This window comes from Marmota monax, unplaced genomic scaffold (assembly GCF_021218885.2).
Source record: "Marmota monax isolate L192 unplaced genomic scaffold, Marmota_monax_Labrador192_F-V1.1 WCK01_AAM20220418_F8-fsc00021, whole genome shotgun sequence".
NCBI lineage: Eukaryota > Metazoa > Chordata > Mammalia > Rodentia > Sciuridae > Marmota > Marmota monax.
The window spans coordinates 17,712,149-17,732,039 of NW_026695228.1; the positions used below are offsets into that span (position 1 = coordinate 17,712,149).

The 19,891-nt window shown below is 45.2% G+C and overlaps 1 protein-coding gene across 3 annotated transcripts in view; it reads right to left on the reverse strand.

The window, feature by feature from the left end:
* Positions 1 to 11,945, reverse strand: part of Fyco1 (FYVE and coiled-coil domain autophagy adaptor 1) — a 75,613-nt gene extending 63,668 nt beyond the window's left edge. Inside the window, exons 1-2 of one of the 3 annotated variants that reach the window (XM_046437520.2) lie at positions 11,790 to 11,945; positions 1,543 to 1,696 (exon numbers count right to left, since the gene is read on the reverse strand). In XM_046437520.2, the coding sequence (XP_046293476.1) occupies positions 1,543 to 1,597 (55 nt within the window). In that variant the 5' untranslated portion in view covers positions 1,598 to 1,696; positions 11,790 to 11,945. Of the gene's footprint in view, positions 1 to 1,542; positions 1,697 to 5,780; positions 5,997 to 11,789 lie in introns of those variants that run through there. The other 2 variants (XM_058576760.1, XM_046437521.2) reach the window with 2 other exon arrangements.
* Between the last annotated feature and the right edge of the window lie 7,946 nt (positions 11,946 to 19,891).

Sequence of the window (19,891 nt, forward strand, 5' to 3'; positions counted from 1 at the left end):
TAAGGACCTCTGGGTCCCACAGATATCCTTGAGAACAGAGACTGAAACAGAGAAGATTCCTTCTTGGTGGAGAAATCTCTGAAAGTCAGCAACAAACTCAGATTTGCAAAGGCTGTCATTTTATTTTCTCTGCATCTCTATAGATTTTTCTTTTAAAAGCACCTAACATTTTAGCAGAGAGCAGACTGTGTGGTTAAAAGATTAGACTACTGTCAGGCTGTTGGTAGTGCAAACCTGGGTTCTGTTCACCACTGGCTGTGTGACTTTAGGTAAATTACATAATCTCTCTATGCCTGTTTCCTCATCTGCAAAATGGGAGTAATAATGGCACTGACCTCACAGGACCAAATGTGAGGACTCAGATAAGACATGTGCATGACAGTCCTGTGTGCATATGCAATGCCATGTAATTACAGGCTGAGCATCCTAATCCACAAATATGGCCCTCAAAAGTTTGGGATTGGGGGTCATTTCAGAGTTTGGATTTGCAGATTAAGGATGCTCAACTGGTAAAGTCTATGCAAATATTCCAAAATCCCAACTATCTGAAGTCTGAAATACTCCCGATCCACATTTTGAATAAGGGATGCTCAATTAGCTATCTGAGGCCAAAAGCACTATAAATAAGAGGCAATATGTCTGAGAAAGTGATTTCTATCTTATTGACCTTGGACCTTCACAATGAGGACTGTGGCCTGCACTCTAGCTACACTAGGCCAGTGGCCCTTGGTATGAGAGACTGCTCACTGGAATCAGTCTGATGGGGGTGGGACCTGGGTCCATTTAGGAACCTGGGTCTATGACCTATCAGAAAGTGTCATCGGGACTCAATAACATGGAGGAAGTGGTCAGTTTCAGCTTGTGTTGTAGCGAAAGTGCTGGAGTTCCAAAAAAAGCTGGCAAGACCAACCCGGTGATTGGTGAAAGAGGGAAATGTGTCCAAATTCTGACCCTTGGCACATCATCTGAAAGGGAGAGACTTGAATCTGTGGCCAACAGAGAAGTAATGTTTCCCTGAGGCTTGATCCACATCCCCTTCCCTGCCCTTCTCGGCAGGAAGGCTGCAGTCACAGTCCAACTTCCTCATTTGGGGAAGTTGGAAAGAAGCAGGCCCAGACCTGGTGTCACAAGCAAAGGGCCATCTGCCAGCTAGGACTAGGTGCAGCAGCAAAACAAGACAGACAGGTATCTGGCCTTCCTGCTCAGAGGGAGAATATTCAAAGCAAAGAAGCCAACTGCATCAGAGCCCAGAGGTTGTGACTCAGCCAAAGACTAGTACTGAAATAAGACCCAGGCAGGAGTCGGTATTTGATTTTGTTTACAAACTGGCTTTACAGAGCTCTGAAAGGAGCGCCAAGCAAGTTCTCCCAGTCTCTCACAGGGTAGATATCCGAGCCCCAAATATTTCAATGTGATGTGTCCCAAGGGCTCCAATTACTCTGGGTGTGAACAAAGATGAAAGGGCTGAATTCAACTGGTAAGAGCAGAAGTGCAGCCGCAGTCCCTCAAAATCAACCTGGTAGCCCAGTAACCCAACCGAACCTTGCAGATCGCGGATGATTCTCTGGAGCTGGCTCTCGGCGCTGGTGGAAGCCATGGTGAGTCCACCTTCCCTGACCGTGTGGGTCTGGAGGAAGGTTGGAACTTGGTGCTCTGGGGCTGGCTGGTCAGCAGTGGTCAGACTTCATGGTGGCACCTGCTTGGAGGAAGCGGTCACAGACACAGAGTATTAGAGGACCTCTGCTCTGGAAACAATGTCACCCCATTTGGTGCTTTTCCTCGATAGGACCTTCCTGAGTAGGTCTTGTTCTGTGGACTCTCTTCGTTTTGCTTCTGACACACATTCAGGCACAGTGACCTGGTTTGGGGCTTAACAAGAAACACGATCAACCAAATAGTACAGCTCGTTTTATTCTGAGTTCACCTCCCCCTCTTCTCGTTCAGGACTGCCTCCTTTGCCACCCCTAAAAATGCCTCCCCCTGCCAGGTCCCCCCAGCCCCTCATACAACAGCTAGACCTCGTCAACCCAGATTTGTACAGCTCCCCAAAGCCTAAGGTGCCAGTTTCTGCCAGAGCACTCTCTCCCACAGACCCAACATCCCCCCAGGCCAGTAACTCTAGGTAGGCAGCCCTGGGGGGTTGAGGAACTGAGGACACATACCCTCAGAGCTTCTGGACCAAGGACAGCCTGGCTTGCTGGGCAGGAAGGAGGCTCCCTTGTGGCTGGGGGTTTGCAGTCTCCACCTGGCCTGTCATCCGGGGGACTGTTCATCTCCTGTACCAATCAAGGGACCTGTCTCTATTTTAAGCTTAGTTACCGTCCTCTCCTGCTGGGAGTCCTGAGTTACTAGCCTGACGTGGGCAGCTGTTAATGTGATTTAAGGACACAGTAGTGATTGAACACCAAAACGGTGAGATGTGAGCTCATGGAAAAGAGGTCCGGGCATGCATTTGACACTCCTAAGTCCCTTCAGAACTTCTAATTTCTCCCTGAGACATCCAATGCAACGTCCTGGTATGTGTTTTACACACATGATCACTTTTAATTCTCACAATCACACTGGTAGAATAGATAATTTCATCCCCATTTATAAGGGAAAAACTGACCCTCAGAGAGTTAGGAGCAGTTTGAACTCTGCTCAGTGTGATTTCAAACCTGTGACCTCTACAAAGGACCAACCACTTCTACTGGCTCCTAGAAACCACCTTCAACTCCAGTGTCTCCCAAATAACATGTCACCCTGAGTGTTTCTAGCATTTGCTATTCTCACTCTCCAGTGGCCATCTCCCTGATCCTGGAAGAGAAATGGCCCCAACCATGAGCAACTCCAAATATTTACACAAGCATTCCTGTGTCAGCAGGGAAAGAGGAGGCCTGTCACAGGACTGAGATGCCCAGCGCCTATTTTTAACTAACAAGCCAGTGCGGCTGTGAGTCAGTGAAAACAAAGCAGGAAGAGAGAGGGCTTCTCTGCCCTAGGAGGGGTAGGTATCCAGGCCCACACCTGTACCACAGTCCCAGTAACTCATGACTCTGAGCTCCAGAGAGCAGAGATTCAGGGGATCAATGGAGACCTCCCTCCCACAACAAGTGCTGGCACCACCCACCATGGGCATCAAACTGAGGGCAGGGGTGGTTCATGAGAAGCCTGCCTGCCCATCTCAGGGCTTCTCTCTAGGTCGCCTGTGAACAGTGATTTGGCAGGGACCAGCCAGAGCCCTATAGAGAAGGCTCCTTCAACTTCGGCAGAGAAGGCCTGAAGCCCAGGCAGACACGGTGACCCTCCTGGGAAGGCAGGGATCAGGGTCTTCACCATGGATACTCACTGCCCTAGCACATGTGCACCAGCTGGGGAACAGAGGCATTCAAGGCACAGTCCAGCCCCAGGGGAGACAACAGGAAAATATCCTGATATCCGGACACAGTGGGCACAAGGGGCCCCATGCAGGGATATGGGTACAGGGACAAATTCACAAGTGCTCAGCAAGAGGAGGAGTGAGTCATGGATACCCACAACAGCGATGAGCCTCGGTGCGCCTCCCATGCATTATGCGGAGTGAAAGAAGCCACTGTGAAAGCTACCTCCTTTCGATCCCATTTATAGATGTTCTTGCAAAGTTAAAATGTGGGCAGGGATCTGATCTCTCCCAGTGGCTGCCAGGGGCCAGAAAGGAATGACTACAAAGGGGCACAGGGAAAGTCTGGGGAGGCAAATTCTGTCTGGTGTCGTGATTATGTTGGCGGTTACATGACTATATGCTTGACAAGCATGTATTTGTCAAAACTCACATAACTAGATTATATCTTAAAAACAGTGAGCATTGTAATGATGAGTTTTTTAACATGTGATAGGAACTGACAGAGAATTAATTTAATTCTGCCTGGGGGCGGGAGAGGGTTGACAGATAATCTGTGATGGCCACTGAGTTGGGCCAGCCTGAAAAATAGATGGGAGGTCCCTGATAAGAGCCTAGGAGGGGAGGAGCCAATGGAGGGTGCAGCAAAAGTGAAGGCTGTTCCTCTTACTGGGCGAGGCAACTCAGAGGACCTTGCAGTTTGGGGAGAACTCATCATGGAGGAAGATGCACGCACCCATCCCCCATGATCATCAAATGAAGCCCACTGCGCCTGTGGGCACACTTAACACTAGTGGTGAGATGCACACTTGGGAGTGGGTGGAGCTTGAGAAGGAGGCCAGGGCCGCAACAATGCTGACTGACTCATCCCGGCTGTAGCTGGGACAATGCAGGAACCACACCACCAGCTGGCTTTCCTGGAAACCAGCCCCATTTGGAGTCAGACTGTGGGAAACAATGTGTAGAAACCAAGCCAGCATCTTGGTGAGATAAGCCTGAACACAGATGGAAACATGCTCCTTTAAGACTTCTTGGTGCTTTGGTGGCACTGCCCTTGTGTCAGCCTGAGCCAAGAGGCCTTCTGTCTGACCTGACCTTCGCAATAGCGTGTTTAGCTGGCATCAAGTTCCCAGGTCATGGGTTGAGTTGTTCCCAGCCGCTGATTACACAAGCTCATTTTTCAATGAGCCTGTGTCACTGGCAAGGTAATGAACTCTAAGAAACTGGCTGTCACGCTTGTGGGTCACAGTGGACTTTTCCACCAAGGCTGTGGGATTCTGGAAGTAAAATCAAAGCTCCCTTGGGGGAACACTCACCTCTTCCTCTGCCTCCATCTGGGGCATTATTCACCAAGGAAAGGCACAGGTTGGGATACTACCGTTTCGCCCACATGGTCAAGTTTCTTGTGCTGTAGAGAGCATGCTCTTTGGTTGAGGGACCTTGGACTTCTGCTATGAACCAGCTCCATCCTGACATCTACAATCCATCAGCAAACTGCTCTCCTGATTTGGGAGACACTAAGTTTCCATACACACTGCCATGTATGCTTCAGGGAGCAGTAGGGATGGGGACACTCCAGGGCTCCCATACCTTTCAGGGCCTCCAAAGTACAAGTCACCTCCATGAACCCAAGGTCCTTGTTGCATGACATAAAATCCTTTACCACTGTCTCTGGAAAGCTTTTTCAAGTATTAGTTATTTGTTTCATAAAATCTTTGGAAATATTGGATTTTCTTGTCAGCAACTCAAAATTAAAGTTTAAGCCTAATCCCGAATGTCCAAAACATCCAATCTCCTGACAAAGAGGAAAAGGGACTACATGCATTTTAAAAAAAAATGATCATTTATTACCTGGGACCAGTACCCAAGATGCTAGTCATGGCTTTGGTCTTATTTTAGAGGTGAAGGCCGTTCCCTGACCCCCAAATTACTCTTATACCTGCCTATATGCCCTAAATGCCTTACACAATAGACACAGCAGATTAGTTCCAAATTGAGAGTCAAAGACACTAACTGACTCATGTAGACTTAATGACACTATAGTGCAAATGACTAATATTCACAATGTTGCCCAGGAACTAGATCAGGCAGAAGCAATACTGTATATGAATAACCACATAAGAAAGGCAATCAGAAGGAAAGAGGAGAGTACAAGTCAGCCTTGCCATGACTTCAAACTTTTGCTCCCAACACAATAGCCAAGAACTGACCCAGAGAGAACATGTTCAGTGGACTCCTTCCCAGTTCCAAACAAGGTGAAGCATACCATTTGTAAATTCTACCCGACCAAAAAAGAAAAAAAAAAGACAGGTGGAAAAGCAGTAAGCCTTTCTGGAAGAATCCATTGCCTTGACCTGCTTCCATACACCCAATAGCATCTATCTAGCGACCACCCATAGAAAGGGGTACACTTGGCTGGTACCTGTAGTTTTGAAGGCCTGGAGATGCTGCTTGCTTAGGTGTTGAGATGTGGTGGGCGGGCAGACTGCCCTCCCCAGAACTTGAAGAGGGTGGTGGCAAGTCCTCAGGAGTGTACCAGAGGCCGGTGGCAGGCACTTTGGCACATGTGAATATAGGCTCACTGGGTGACCCAACCCCTGGGACCTATAATTAAAATGTTTGCAACTGCAGCCTGCGTCATCTCTCCCAAGTGCTCCTTGCTGAGTCTTCTCTCTTTTATATGGAATGAGGGAGTGAGGACTTGGGACTCTGCTATTGCTTTTTGCATCTTATATTGGCCTCCTCCCTCCCATCAACTATAGTTGCTTCCTTGGTCACTCCCTTGTACATATACAAAACTGGCCATGGTTCCAGCCCATGGACACAGGAGAACTGGGTCAAGAGGATCCGAACCCAAAAGGGGTTGCTCTGAACCTGAGAAAAGCTGACTATCTTTTTGAAGGAAGGTGGGCAGTGGCCCTGAGGGAGGGGCCACACATCTGTACTTAGGGCTGTGGGCCAAGGTTCTGCCATTAGAAAACCCAGAGAAAATACCCAAAAGGTGATGGAGAAGGTTTGAAAATCTGGGTGTCACCAAAACAGCAGCATAAATGACTGAAAACTCAACTGGCTCATCTACTCCTGCCCCAAAGAGGACACACCCCACCTAGGTGGGGGAAGATGACAGATCTCCAAAATCATATGCTCCAGGTACTTTCCTGACCAGAGTGTCAAGGGGGTCAGCCTAGCCCAGTATGAATTAAGACCTATCTTTGATAAGATTTGACAAAGCCACGAACAAGGCCTGGAGGTACCTCTTGAACTAAGAGCTCGCATGCTAACAAAGTGCCAGGCAGGTAAGGGGTGTGTTTTTGACACTAAAAAAAATAGTGGGGCTATTCTGATCTAACAGCTGGAGCCACAGCTATGATCAGGAGCGGTGGGGGGAGCCCTGGCCTTTAAGGAACTTATGCTCAGAAACAGACAATACATATCCCAATAAGCTTACAATTGAGAAAAATCCCTTGAGGCTTGATCAGTGCTTCTATGAAAACAAGCGAACACACAAGGCACAAGCTCTTCTCTGCTCATGACTTGGAGCTGCCACTGCAGGGTCTTAGGGTCTCCTCCTCCAACTTTGGGGCTGTTCATTGCCCCAGTAATTTCTTGTTTAATTTCTGTTCTTCACACCTGTCTGTAAACTCCAATGCTGTTCATTATTTCCCTCACATCTCATGTGGTTCTGGCACATACAAAGCCCTCAGTAAGTTACTTGCTGCATGAGTGAATGAGTTAGACAAGACAAAACATGGATCCTCACTCCACAAACCAAACTAAACCGTGAGGCATAGAAATGCACCAAAAATGTAAATCATAATTTTCCCAAATGTGGGGAACAAATTTATGTTTCAAAATTCAATTTTTCTTATTTTTAAATATTGCTTTGTTCAGCACAAGTTATTTTTATGTTCACTAAAATGATTTATTTTAAAAATCTTGATGTAATGGTGGATATTATATTGTCATTTTATGAGAATCTTATAGAACTATTATTCCAAAAGTGAATGGAATCATATGATTCAGGAATAATTTAGGGACAAATTAAGTGTGTATCTCCACCCCTACTTTATAAAAAGCCCACAGCTGTGCTGAGAGCTCAGGTGATTGCTGTCAGATCTGGGTTCCACATCTCTTAACCTGGCATGTGAGGCCCTTTATCCTTGGGCTGAAAGGTCCATCCTCTGGTCCCTCCCCCTTCCTTTCTCCTAGCGGTGTTTTGGCCTGGGCTGCCCTGAAGTGGCCAGGGCCCTAACTCTGGGTTCAGACGCTCTGTGTCCTCTGTCAAGACTGAGCTCTGCCTTATGCTCCCCACACCTCTCCTCTGGTCTTTCTGGTGTTAGCCTGGATGGGAGGGAATACACACTACAGTCTGGTCCCTAAGGAAGTCTTACCCAAGCCTTTGCCCATCCAGGACAACAATAAACCACTCCATCTGTAACCCAACCCTTCTGTTAAGAGTTGACTTATGTCTCCCCTCTTTCCACCCCCTTTCATATCTCAGAATGTGACTGTATTTTGAGGAGAGGGCCTTTAAAAAGGCAACTGAAACTTTGATTGGGCAAAGGGGAGGGAGGGATGGGGAGGGGAAATGGGGGCAGGAAAGATGGTGGAATGAGATGGACGTCATTACCCTATGCACATGTATGACTGCACATATGGTGTAACCTACATCGTGTACAACCAGAGAAATGAAAAGTTGTGCTGCGATTGTGTACATGAATCAAATGCATTCTAACCTAATTAAATTAAAATAAATAAATAAAACCCCACCAAATCTACTTAAAAAAAAAAAAAAAAAGGCCACTGATATTAAACGAGGCCATGAGGATGGGCCCTAAATCAATCTGACTGGTGTCCTTATAAGAAGAGAAACTTTATACACTCAAAAGAAATACCAGGGATATTTGAACACAGCAAAGGCCAGGTGAGGACACAGCGAGAAGGGAGCCATCTTCAGGCCAAGGAGAAAGGCCTTGGCAGTAGTCAAACCTGCCAATACTTTGATCTCGGACTTCTAACTACTAAAATTGTGAGAAAATAAGTTTCTGTTGCTTAAGCCATCCAGTCTGTGGCATTTTGTTGTGGCGGCCTAGAATAATAACACACCTCTCCAGGCCTGTCTCTTTCCATTCCTGGAAGTGTGGCTCTGCACCATGACCCAAGCAGGCTGTGGAGAGGAGATGTTGCTGGGCCTGGCTTCTGCTGTGTTCCTTGGAGAGAAGCAAGCCAAGGAAAGCACACAACCTGGACACAGAGGAGCAGGGCATGAGGCTATGTAGGCAGAGGGCAGGGCCAAGCAAGACCAGGATGGTCTGAGGCTGGAGCTATGGCAATAGGCAAGGTGTGTGCCTTCTCTTTTGTCAGTGGTGAGTTCTGTCAATTTGGACCCTATTCAGATTTTGGCTATTGAACTAGTCAGGTGAACTTTCCTTTACCTATTAAGCAACAAATAATTTGATGAAGATCATGCCATGGTTGAGTGGGACTCAGATATATTTAGCTCAACAAACTATTTTCAGGCAATCTGTCTGTCCTGGGGCAGTTATCTGACCTCTTCCTACCTTGTTTTTTTCCAGGTGTAATGTGGGGAGGTAACCCTTCACCTTCCCTCATAATGAATGATTAAGAATTATTATCCTTGGAGGTGGGAAAGGGGAAGAAGAGACATTCTCAATGGCTAACTTTGGCTCAGGTTTCTAGGTGTCTCCTCCCTGGGAAAGCACCTAAGGTTACAGGTTCAGCTTTAGGAAATTCCTTCTAGCTCCATTATAACTTCCCACCTTTTGTTTGACTGTCCAGCCCCGTGTTGGAACTCTTCTGGGAATCCTTCCCTTGGCCTACCCTCATGAATGCTGAGGGCTTGTTTGGAATACTTTCTTTTGCTCCAAGGTTTTCTTCTGAATACTAAGAGATCCACTACTTGATTTCTTGCTCTATACCAAGGGTGCAGTACCCCAAACTTCCAAGGTGGCTGGCCAGATAAGCCCTTGGGCCCTAGACTTATAACCACAAGGCTCCAGTACTATAACCAAATTAGGTCTTTCCTCAGAACCACTATGATGTACACATCCTTGTCCCTGCAAATGGGATCTAGTCCAAATGAAAATAGGTCCGTGGGCCACAGAAACCATGTGAACTGGAAGGACCATTGATGGTCGCTAAAATCATCAGGATCCAATGTGGGAGAAGAAGGGGAAAACTCCTTTTGCCCAGCCAGGTACAGTTTCTGCTATTCTCCTTTTCCCAAAGCCATAGGGCCAGGATGGTACAGCTATTTCAGCCATTTTTAGGAATGCATCAAAAAATAACAAGTAAGTAGGCAGTGTTTCCATGGGTAGACACACAGAAACATTCCAATCCTAACCAACTGGCTTATTTAATTGCTCATAGATGCTCCAATACTGTTTATTTTGAGTAAGACAAGAACACAGCAGTTACTAGGTGAGCAGATGTCAATATGACCATAATCAACATATCTCTGCTTACAGGTGCCTCTAAAGTCACAAACTCCAGTTAATGACCCTTACCTGCTGCTTGTGATTAATGTAAACTCCAAGTTCTACCAGTTTCCACCAAGAGACCATACCTAGATGACATGCTTCCTCTGCCTCATGTTTAAAAACACTTGGTTCTGGGCTACCAAAGTCTTGTCTTTGGAATCTCCAGAAAATATAGGTTACCCATCAGCTAAACCTGTCTCATAAAGAGAAGTTAAGAATGGGGGTTGGAGGCAGGGGACTGCCATTTCTTGAGTACCTATCCTGTGTTCTGGAGGCAGCAGCTTACAGGCTCAATGACCAGCAAGGGGTGAAAGCCACCAGCCTCTCTGATCTTGCTTTGTTACAGGTTTTTCCTGTCAAACATATGTGGGACCATGCCGTCCTAAAGGACTAGACTAAAAATCGGGCCCCTATACCCATGCTAGTGCACCAAACCTGCCTCAAGTGGCAAAGTGGCAGCCAAAAGTTCATCCCAAAATCTCTCAAACAAGTGCAAAAGTAACTGAAGTAAAATACTAAGAGTTGAATATGTGGATGTTCTTTATAGAATTCTTTCAAAGGTTTTGTGTTTATCTATTTTCTTAATAAAATATTGAAAACAATTTTAAAAACAAATGAAGCACTACACAAAGATGAACACATCAAACACAAGCAGATAACCTCTGTCTCCCAAAGCAAGAGCTTTTCAGATGCTTCTAATCAATTCACTTTGATTTCCAGGGTGATAATAACCATGACCCACAGCAAATATGAGACATTTAATACTTTAAGAATGGTGATTGTCACAGAGGGTCAAGTGCCACCCACTCAACTCAACCCCATTTCAGAAGGTGGGAACACTGAAAGCAGAAACCCAAAGCTTGACAACTGCCCCCTCCCCTGCCACCACTGCTTCCAGTCTCAGGCAGATGGCAGGGGAATTAAGTCTGCTGCAGGAGAGACCACAAGGCACACAGCACAGGAGGGCAGTGAGCAGATTAAGCCCTGATCTTCTGCCCCTAAAAATCCCCTGACCCATTTCCCAGTCGGGAAAGGAAACTGCTGTGGTAAGACAAGCAGAGGGACAGAGAGGCTCTGGCCAACACAAGCAGTGTCAACAAGTGCTCTTTTTTCCCCCCCTGGAGGGGATAACCAATAGGAACAACGAAGTAAGAGTGATAAGGGGCATCAGAGGACATATGTGCATTAACAGGAAGCCACGTGGGTAAAGTGTCAACCACATGTGCTTTACTTATATAAAAATAAAATTCCATTCTCCCTCTATACTCCCCAGCCTAGGTTCCAACAGCATGGACTCGTCCCTGTCCAATGCAGCCATAGAGATAATTCAAACCGTCAAACGGGTGGTTTCCAGAAAGATCACTTAGAGGCTACCTTGAGGCCGTGCACCTGGGCACAAGGAACAATGGGTACAGTGAATGGGCCATGCCCTGAGTACCAGCCTGGAAGAACAAACCGTTCCCTTCTGTGAAGAAGGGAGAAACTGGGGCATCAGGAGTCCTGCAAAGTTAAAGTCTGGGCAGTCCAGACGAGCTGTGCCAGAAACGAGGCTTCCTAAGGACTGTGCAAGCAGGAATTCGGGGACTTGTGCTCCTCTACTAGAGGGCCCTGAGCTAGTTCCTGAGCCTCCACAGGGTGGGCTCCTCTGGCCCCGCGGCCGGCCCGGCTCTTGGAACTGGTGTTTGGGATTTGTCTTTCTCACTAATCACTGGGGAAGCCTAAGTTCCAAGACCAGCTCACAGAGGCCAGGGGTGACTTCTGGGCCCGCTGAGCAGGAGCGGAGTCTGTGGTAGAGTCTGTGGGGGAACCGGGATGGGCGGGGACAGTAATGGCAACAGGTGACAAGCTGCGCCAGGAGCGAACCTCTCCGCTCCCGGATCGTGAGAGGTCCCAGCGCCCCCAAAGTCCAGCAGGTCTCCCGCGGCACTTACGCGGTCTTGGGTCCACCGCCGCGCAGAACCGAAACTTTCTGGGGCCAAGCGGAAGAGCGCGCGGGCGCTAGCGCGGTGCCAGCAGCCATGACGCGCACACCGACCGCGGGCGGACGGGAGCGACTACAACTCCCGGCATGCCCCGCGGGACCGAGGCCCACAATTCCCATCAGACCTCACGGATGGGCGGGCATGACTACGACTCCCAGCATGCCCCACGAGGCGAGTATTGCCGGCTCCCGCAGGTCCTGCCTTCCGCTTACACGTCATTGAGCCAGCCCCAGATGAACTTTTGCCCTTCTTTGAAATTCCAGAGGGCATGTGTGCCCACAAATCATCTGTCTGGGATCTTGAGAGCGGCGTTGTTAGTGTGTGACTATTGAGCACTTGAAATGTGGCTTGTTCGGGTTGAATTGTGTGTGTTCTGCAAATGTAAAATAGCTTGCATTTAGACTTAGTCCGGAAAAAGAGTTGTAAACTAGCTCACTAATATTTTTATATTCTTACGTGTTAGTTATATTTTGTATATATTGGGCTAAATAAGAAATAATAGGTGTTGCTGGGCCTCATATCCCATCTTTTGATCCCCCTTATTAACACAGGAACTTAAAACCAGTGTTCAAAACTTTGTGTTAACGAACTACCACGCTTAACTTAGATCCTAACCTAATTTCTGCTGGAAAATTGTGTATTGCAAAATACTCTGAAGCTGGACGCAGTACAACAGGACGCATTCAAATAGCAGTGTCTACTATGGGCATAAGAGAAAGGTGGCAGTACAAAGTACTGTGGTCTTGTGGTTGGTTCAAGGCCCAAGCGCTGATCTGGCCACTGTCCGCAGGCCCTGACCTAGTTACCCCACCATTTAAGCTAGAAATACCTCTTTAACTCACAGGACTTAGCTAGGGGCGATGGCTCCAACTTTTCTAATGAAAAAAGTGGGGAATTGTCTGGATAGAATAATACAGGAAAGGAAATAGATTTCTTAGTTAATTTTAGCCTATGACACCTCATTAGCCATGTTTAATAAACTAGATGTAGATAAAACAGTGAATTGGATTGATGAAATAATCAGTTTGGGGAATGGGTCACAAGAAGGCCCCTGAATAGAAGTGATTTTCATTCTTGTTAAGTGAAAGGTGTGGGAGACCAGCCTCGCACATGACTAAGTTAACTCCCCTGCTGGGCGATGTGTCCTCAGGCACCCATGCTGCTAGACTGCCCTGCTCTTCTAGGGTTCGAGTGACTGTGTCTTGCTACAGCCCCATGGGTGAAGCTACGCTCACCTGTTGCTTTGTAATATAATCCCTTGCCCTGTTTAGGATAGAATGTTCCATGGAAGTGCCTTGTGTGTGTCCCCTTCTCTTACTGTGCCCTTGAGTGTGGCCTACCCAGGTGTCAGTCAACCTGCTGACAGTGGACATCATGAAGATAGACTCAGCCCCCTGAAACCTGATCCCTTGCCTCATTTGAATAGCTTCTCCTCAATAAAAGGGGTCAGCACGTGCTCGCGCGCGCTCTCTCTCTCTCTCTCTCTCCCTGCGGACCCTTAAGGTCAGAGGAGCCGTCACAGCGACCCCAAAGAAAAAGGTATTTGTGTCTCTTGTGTAGTTATTTTGTGCAGCCCAATTAGCCCAGTTCAACTGGAGTGACCCCTGAGCCTTTTAGTTGCGAGAACAGAAATCCGGCAGAAAGGGAAACTGAAAAGGGAGAGGAGTAAGAAGAGATGACAAAAGAAAAACAGAAGTCATCAACATAGTGGTCTAAGAAAGTTCATTGTTCCAACCACAGGGTGAGCAGTTTTATGCACTATTAAGAGGGGGAAGGATTTTAGCATTGGTAATTGGGTCCTACATTCTTATTTGAAACTTAGGCCCAAAATAAGTTTAGAGAGAAGTGGGTGACAAACTTAACACAGTTATGCATTACTTAGGACAGTGATGTGTTCTGAGAAATGTGTAGCTAGGCAATTGTCAATGTGTCAACATCATGTAGATTAAGATGGCTATGATGGCACTAGGCAAGGCAATCCAAGGGGACAGCATCATATATGTGGTCTGTCATTGACTAAAATGTTGATAGGCCATGCATGAATGTATTTGTTGAGGATCTATGATATACCAGACCCTAGCCAAAAGACTCATATAGGATTATATTTAAAACTCACAGTAACTCTATGATGTAGGTAGGATTTATTATCTCTACTTTAGAGATGAGAAAACTGAAGCTCAGAGAGGTTCAGTCATTGTTCAGATGTACCAAGGTGGTAATTAGTGGATAGTGGAAGAGATTAGAGCAGAGGCAGGAGCTCCTGAGAGGTGTCCCATCCACCAAACACACTGTAAGATAATAAGGAAGAAGGTTAACAAAATCACTAATATTAGGTAGTTTAATATGTATTTTCTTTTTATATAAAGCTGAGTATTTCAAACTATAATGTTTCACACAAACAACTCAGCATATTCTTGTGTTCTGATCTGTACATATGAAATAAAGAGATCAGATTCAAAATCACAAAAACCCCATAGCTTTAACAAGTAGCAGGAGAGGAGGCTTCCTACAAGGAAAGAGACCATGTCCATAGTACTGATGAAGGAAGAGACTAAGCAATTGTTTGCATTCTTTAAAGGCACCATGTTAAGTGTGTTCTACATGTGCTTTAGTTTTATCCATTTATCCGTCTCATGACACGTAATTAACCCCATTATGCAGATGAGCAAACTGAGATTTAGGAAGATTAAGTTAACTGAGATCAAATTTAGTGGTGAGTTAAGAACAGTTCTTTGAGCCTGGGTCTTTCCAACTACAGAGTTTAAGCCCATAATCACTGTTTTGGCAGTTCCTTGCATCGGGAAGCTGTGTTTTCTGCCAGGGAACTCACCAACTTGGTCTCAACTGACCAGGTCAGGGTGGATGCCAGCCATACCAGTGGCCAGGTGTGACAGCTCAGCTCAAAAGAACCACCCTCTTCTTGAGAGTCCCTATCAAACCAGTCTTCTCTTCTGAAAAAGGTGAGTATAAGACACACACAGGGAGTCAGAAGTTGATTGCAGAATCAGCAGCTCCAAGCCGACTGGGTCATTCTCTCCTTCAGAACACTGTGTTTCAGTAATTGTCAAGGACAATGCAGAAGGATCTGGACTTCAGTGCTCCAGAACTTGACTTGAATTCTGACAAGTATGTTTTATAGAATTGTTTCTTCATGATTCCACCTTTGACTTTTTCCTCAACAGTCCCCACCAACTGACAACCTTTGAAATTTTAAAATAATCTCTTGGTAATATAGAATCAAACTCTTCCCCATTTTGAGTTGTAATCAGAGAAAATAGTATTTCCCACAAAATAAGGTGATAGTCTTTCCTGGTTCACCCAGGAGAGCGCTGTTGTCCCAGCATGAATATTAGCAGTGAGTGCCTCCTCTCCCTCTGGGTGGTATCCCGATTTGTTAGTAAGTTGTATACTCACTTTTTCTGTTAGACCATTAGTTTTCTTGGTGTTAAAGAGCATCTCACAAGGAATGTTGAGACATGTTCTGTGATCAACTAAGTTTTGGAAACACAGGATTGAAAAAAGACAAAGTCCTATACCAAAGGTCTATTGGAAACCTCCTAATATTTAAAAATAGGGCTCTGGTAGAAATCCAAAAAGCACTTGTAAAACAGAGATTTATTGTTTTACAATTATAAGCAATTAATCTATTCAATAAAGGATGTTCCAATTCACCTTTGAGGACAATGTTTCCCTAATTTGGAAAAACCACAAAAATGGGATTTTTTTTTTTTTTTTGGTCTTTTGGTCTATATTCTGTTTTATTCTTAAAAACAAAAATAGAGTTCTGTTGGTAATGGAAAAGTTGTATTTGATTGAACTAAAGCTGTTCATTCATTCAACAAATAGTTGTTGTTAGCACTGCCATTGTGATACAAAAGCAGCCATGGGACAATTCACAAAGGAGTGGACACAGTTGTGTTCAAATAAAACTTTATTTATAAAAACAAGCAGCAGACCAGATATGGTAAGCAAACCCCTGACTTAGATGGGTGGGCTTCAGAAATGGACAAAATAGACAAAAATCCTTGTTCTCATGGGTCTTACATTGTAGAGGAAGGAGACAGGATGACAAAGAAATAATTTAAGTGATAAATAAAAGGTAATAATTACTATGGAGAAAAAGAAACAGAAAAGAAAATTCAAAATCAAATGTTGGGACTGGAAAGTAGTTAGGAAGAGACAGTCTCTCTTAGAAGGTGACATTTTAGCAATCTCTTTTTTTTTTTTTTTCTTTTTTGGTACCAAGGATTGAACTCAGGGCACTCTGCCATTGAGCCACACCCCCAGCCCTATTTTGTATTTTATTTAGAGACAGGGTCTCACTGAGTTGCTTAGCACCTTGCCATTGTTGAGGCTGGCTTTGAACTCGCAATTCTTCTGCCTGCGCCTCCCATACCTCTGTGATTACAGCACCCAGCTTTTGGAATCTTGAAGGAGGTGAGAATTTCAGTTTTAAAATATGTTCACTGAGTCACACTACTGTCCTCCATAAGTGACAGGGTATCTCTTACTTATCCCCTTGAACCTGGGCTGACTTTAGTGAATCACTTGCAATCTACAGAGTGCAATAAAAGTGATGCTATTTGACTTCTGAGGTTGGGTGGACATAGGCAGTGCAGTCTCCACCTGCTTCTCTGGAATTGCTTCTCTGGAATCTGAGGGAGCCAGATGCTGTGTTAGAAGACCAGTCTTCTGGGAACTTCCCATTGAAGAAGCCATGTCAACAGCCCAGTGGAACTCCAGCCAACCTATGTCTCATCTGCCAATCACATCATTGCAACATAATGGACGTCTGCCTGGACAAGCCATCATATGAGGACAGCCTCAGCTGAACCCTGACCACAGTTGTGTGTGCAATCCTTGATGAAACCTGCCCTGGAGATACTTCTTTCTATTCCCAAACCACAAAATTGTGACCAAAATCAAATGGTTGTTTTAAGCTACTAAGAGTCAAGATCATTTGGTAGTCAGAAAGGCATCTGGAATGGAAACTGGGTACCGCAAGTGGGATGAAGAGAATGTACTGTGTCAGATTGGATTTTCCAAAGATAACTGTGATAATATTTTCCATCCCACATGTTTTCACAGTATGACCTTGGCATGCCCCTTTCCCCCATCAAGAGGTTACAATCTAATTCCCCTCACCTGGGATCTGGGTAGCTGGTGGCTGCTTCCATAGTAGAGAATGGTAGAAGTGTTGTGTGACTTCCACAGCTGAGTTAGAAAAGGTGCTGTAGTCAGAGTTCTGCAATTTCATGGAAGAGGTAACTGTTGATCGTGGAGCAGTAGAGAAATTTATTGATAAGTTTACTAAGGTCACTACTCATGAAAATCTGATACCAGAACAAGTCTATAATTCTACTAAAGCATTACTGTTTGGACATTATTGCTCCAGAAAGACATTGATTATAGCTGATGATGTCTTTTAATTCTCCCGATGAGAATTAAGGATGCAGAGGATAGGAGAACTGCACTGGGGTGTGCTAATACAGGAGGCACCCATAACTATAAACTTGCTGAGATAGCCAAAGCTTACACCCTCACTATTTTAAAGGAGCCCATATCTTACCAGTTCATTATGATACTAGCAAAGCAGTGTGGATCACCAGAGACATCTCTTCTGATTGGTTTCACAAATATTGCACACATCAGGAGTTGTGCTTATCATAGAGAAGCTGAACTGGATAATGACTGTAAGATTTTGTTATTCCTTTACAACTGTTCTGCTTATTCTCCAGCCAAAATCTCATTAATAATGTTTATGCTATGTATTTTCCCCAAATGTGACTTCATTAGCTCAGTCATGTGACCAGGGTATCCTTGGATCATTGAGGAATAAATGTGAAAACATTTTCTTGAACAGTGTGTTAGCAACAATGAACAGAAGTGTAGGTGTGGAAGGTTTGCAAAAGTTTAGCATAAAGAAGGCATATATGCTGTTGCCAATACTTGGAACATGGTGACTAAAGACACCGTTGTGTGTGCCTGGACAGCCCCTGGTGTGTGATTGTGTGCAGTGCTAATGATGAATAGGTAGTGAATTGGAAGATTGTGTATATCAAGTGAGGGGAAAAAAATGTCTGATTTCCTTACATAAGCAAACATGTACCTTCAGAGTTCTTTAGTAATCCAGAAGTAGATATTGAAGAAGGTCTTAACATGAATAACAAGACACCAGTTGTTCGTTCATGGGCTGATGGTGAAATTGTCAAAACAGTTCTGAATCAAAGTGATTCTAACAGTAACAATGAAGATCAAGTAAACACTGCAAAAGAAGTGGCTGTAGATGACATGATAATAGTGTGCCATGGGTTTATCAAGGACTAGAGCGGTGATCATTCATTGTAGAACAAGAAATAGTGTCTCTTGACCAAACAGGGACTTCAAAGAAAAAAGCTGTTGTGAATATCAGTGTTAACTATTCCTGCAGGTGACACTGGAAGGGACATTTTTAAAAGCACCCAGCAGAATGCCTCCTCATCTCTGGAGGACCCACCTCTGCTTCCCACTTGTTCTGTATTTCATCCCCACCCCCATGTTTTATGCACATTATAAACATTTATTTTTTTCTTTTTCTTTTTGCTGAATCCTTGGTGATGCAATTGCAGACACTAGGACATTGTACCCTGACATATCTCTGATACAATTACATTGCAATCGTGCCCAATATCCCTTCCATACATTGCTTTTCTGTCATGGCAACAAAAGGTGATTTCTGTTGCATACAGCTGTATCCTGTTGGACACATCCCTTATTTGTGAAGTTGGCAGGATGTGATTAGAAGAGCATATATCTGGGACCAAAATGGATCAGAATTGAAAATCTCCAATAAGGTACTAACTTAAGCAAATCATTTCTTTCTACCCAGCCCCCTTTTCTCATTGGAGTGGTGGAAACAATGCCTACCTTAAAAGTTGTAAGAATCTGACATAATATATGTAAGGAAGTTAGCACAGTGCCTGGTACATAGTAAATGAGTGGTTGTTTTAGTCAGTTTTTCCACAGTTGTGACCAAAAGACCTGATAAGAAAAATTAGGGGAGGAAATGTTTATTTGGGGGCTCCCAGTTTCAGAGGTCGTAGTTCATAGACTGCTGGCTTCATTCCTTGGGGCTCGAGGTAGGCAGAACATCATGGTAGAAGAGTGTGGTAGAGGGAAGGGGCCCACATGATGATCAGAAAGCAGAGAGACACTCCACTTGCCAGATACAAAATATATACTCCAAAGGCAAGCCCTCAATGCCTACTTCCTCCAGCCACACCTACTGGCTTTCAGTTATCACTCAGGGGATTAATTCACTGATTAGGTCAGGGCGTTCATAACCCAATCATTTCACCTCTGAATGCTCTTGCATTGCCTCACACATGAGCTTTTGGGGACACCAAATATCTAAACTATAAAAGTGGTTGTTAAACATGGCTTTACAAGCCAGTCACACAGAAGGCTTTTAAGACTCATGCAGCCCCAGACAAATTGCATAAGAATCTTAGAGGCAGGGACTCAGGCACTGATGTTTTTTTCAGACTCTCCATGTGATCTAACATGCATTGCTGGTTGCTGCTGTGTGACTTCCCAGGAAACAAAAACCTCACCAGGTGTCTGTGAGATGTGGAAATGTATGGACCCAGTACATAGCAGGTCTTGTAAAAGTCTGCTTCCGATCTCCTGTGCCTGACTTCAGTTAGAGCAGCCTTCTGTGTAGGCGAGGTAGACACTGAAACCTTGTGGAAGATTCTGAGATGTGATAGGATTTCCCTCCTACCCACTGAAATTTGTTTTCTGTATCAGTTTGCTAGGGACTTGCCATGACAAGATTCCATGAATGGGTGGCTCAAACAATGGAAGTGCACTGGCTCAGAATTCTGGAGACTGGCAATCTGAGATGGAGGCATGCGTTGCCTCCTTCTGGAGCTACAGGGGACATTGTTTCCCTGCTTCTGGAAGATTGCTGGCAATTTGGTGTTTCTCAGCTTGTGGAAGCCTAACTTTGGTCTTCACGTGACATTCACCTCGTTCTGGTGTCTGGGTTCAATTTTCCCCTTTTTGTGAGG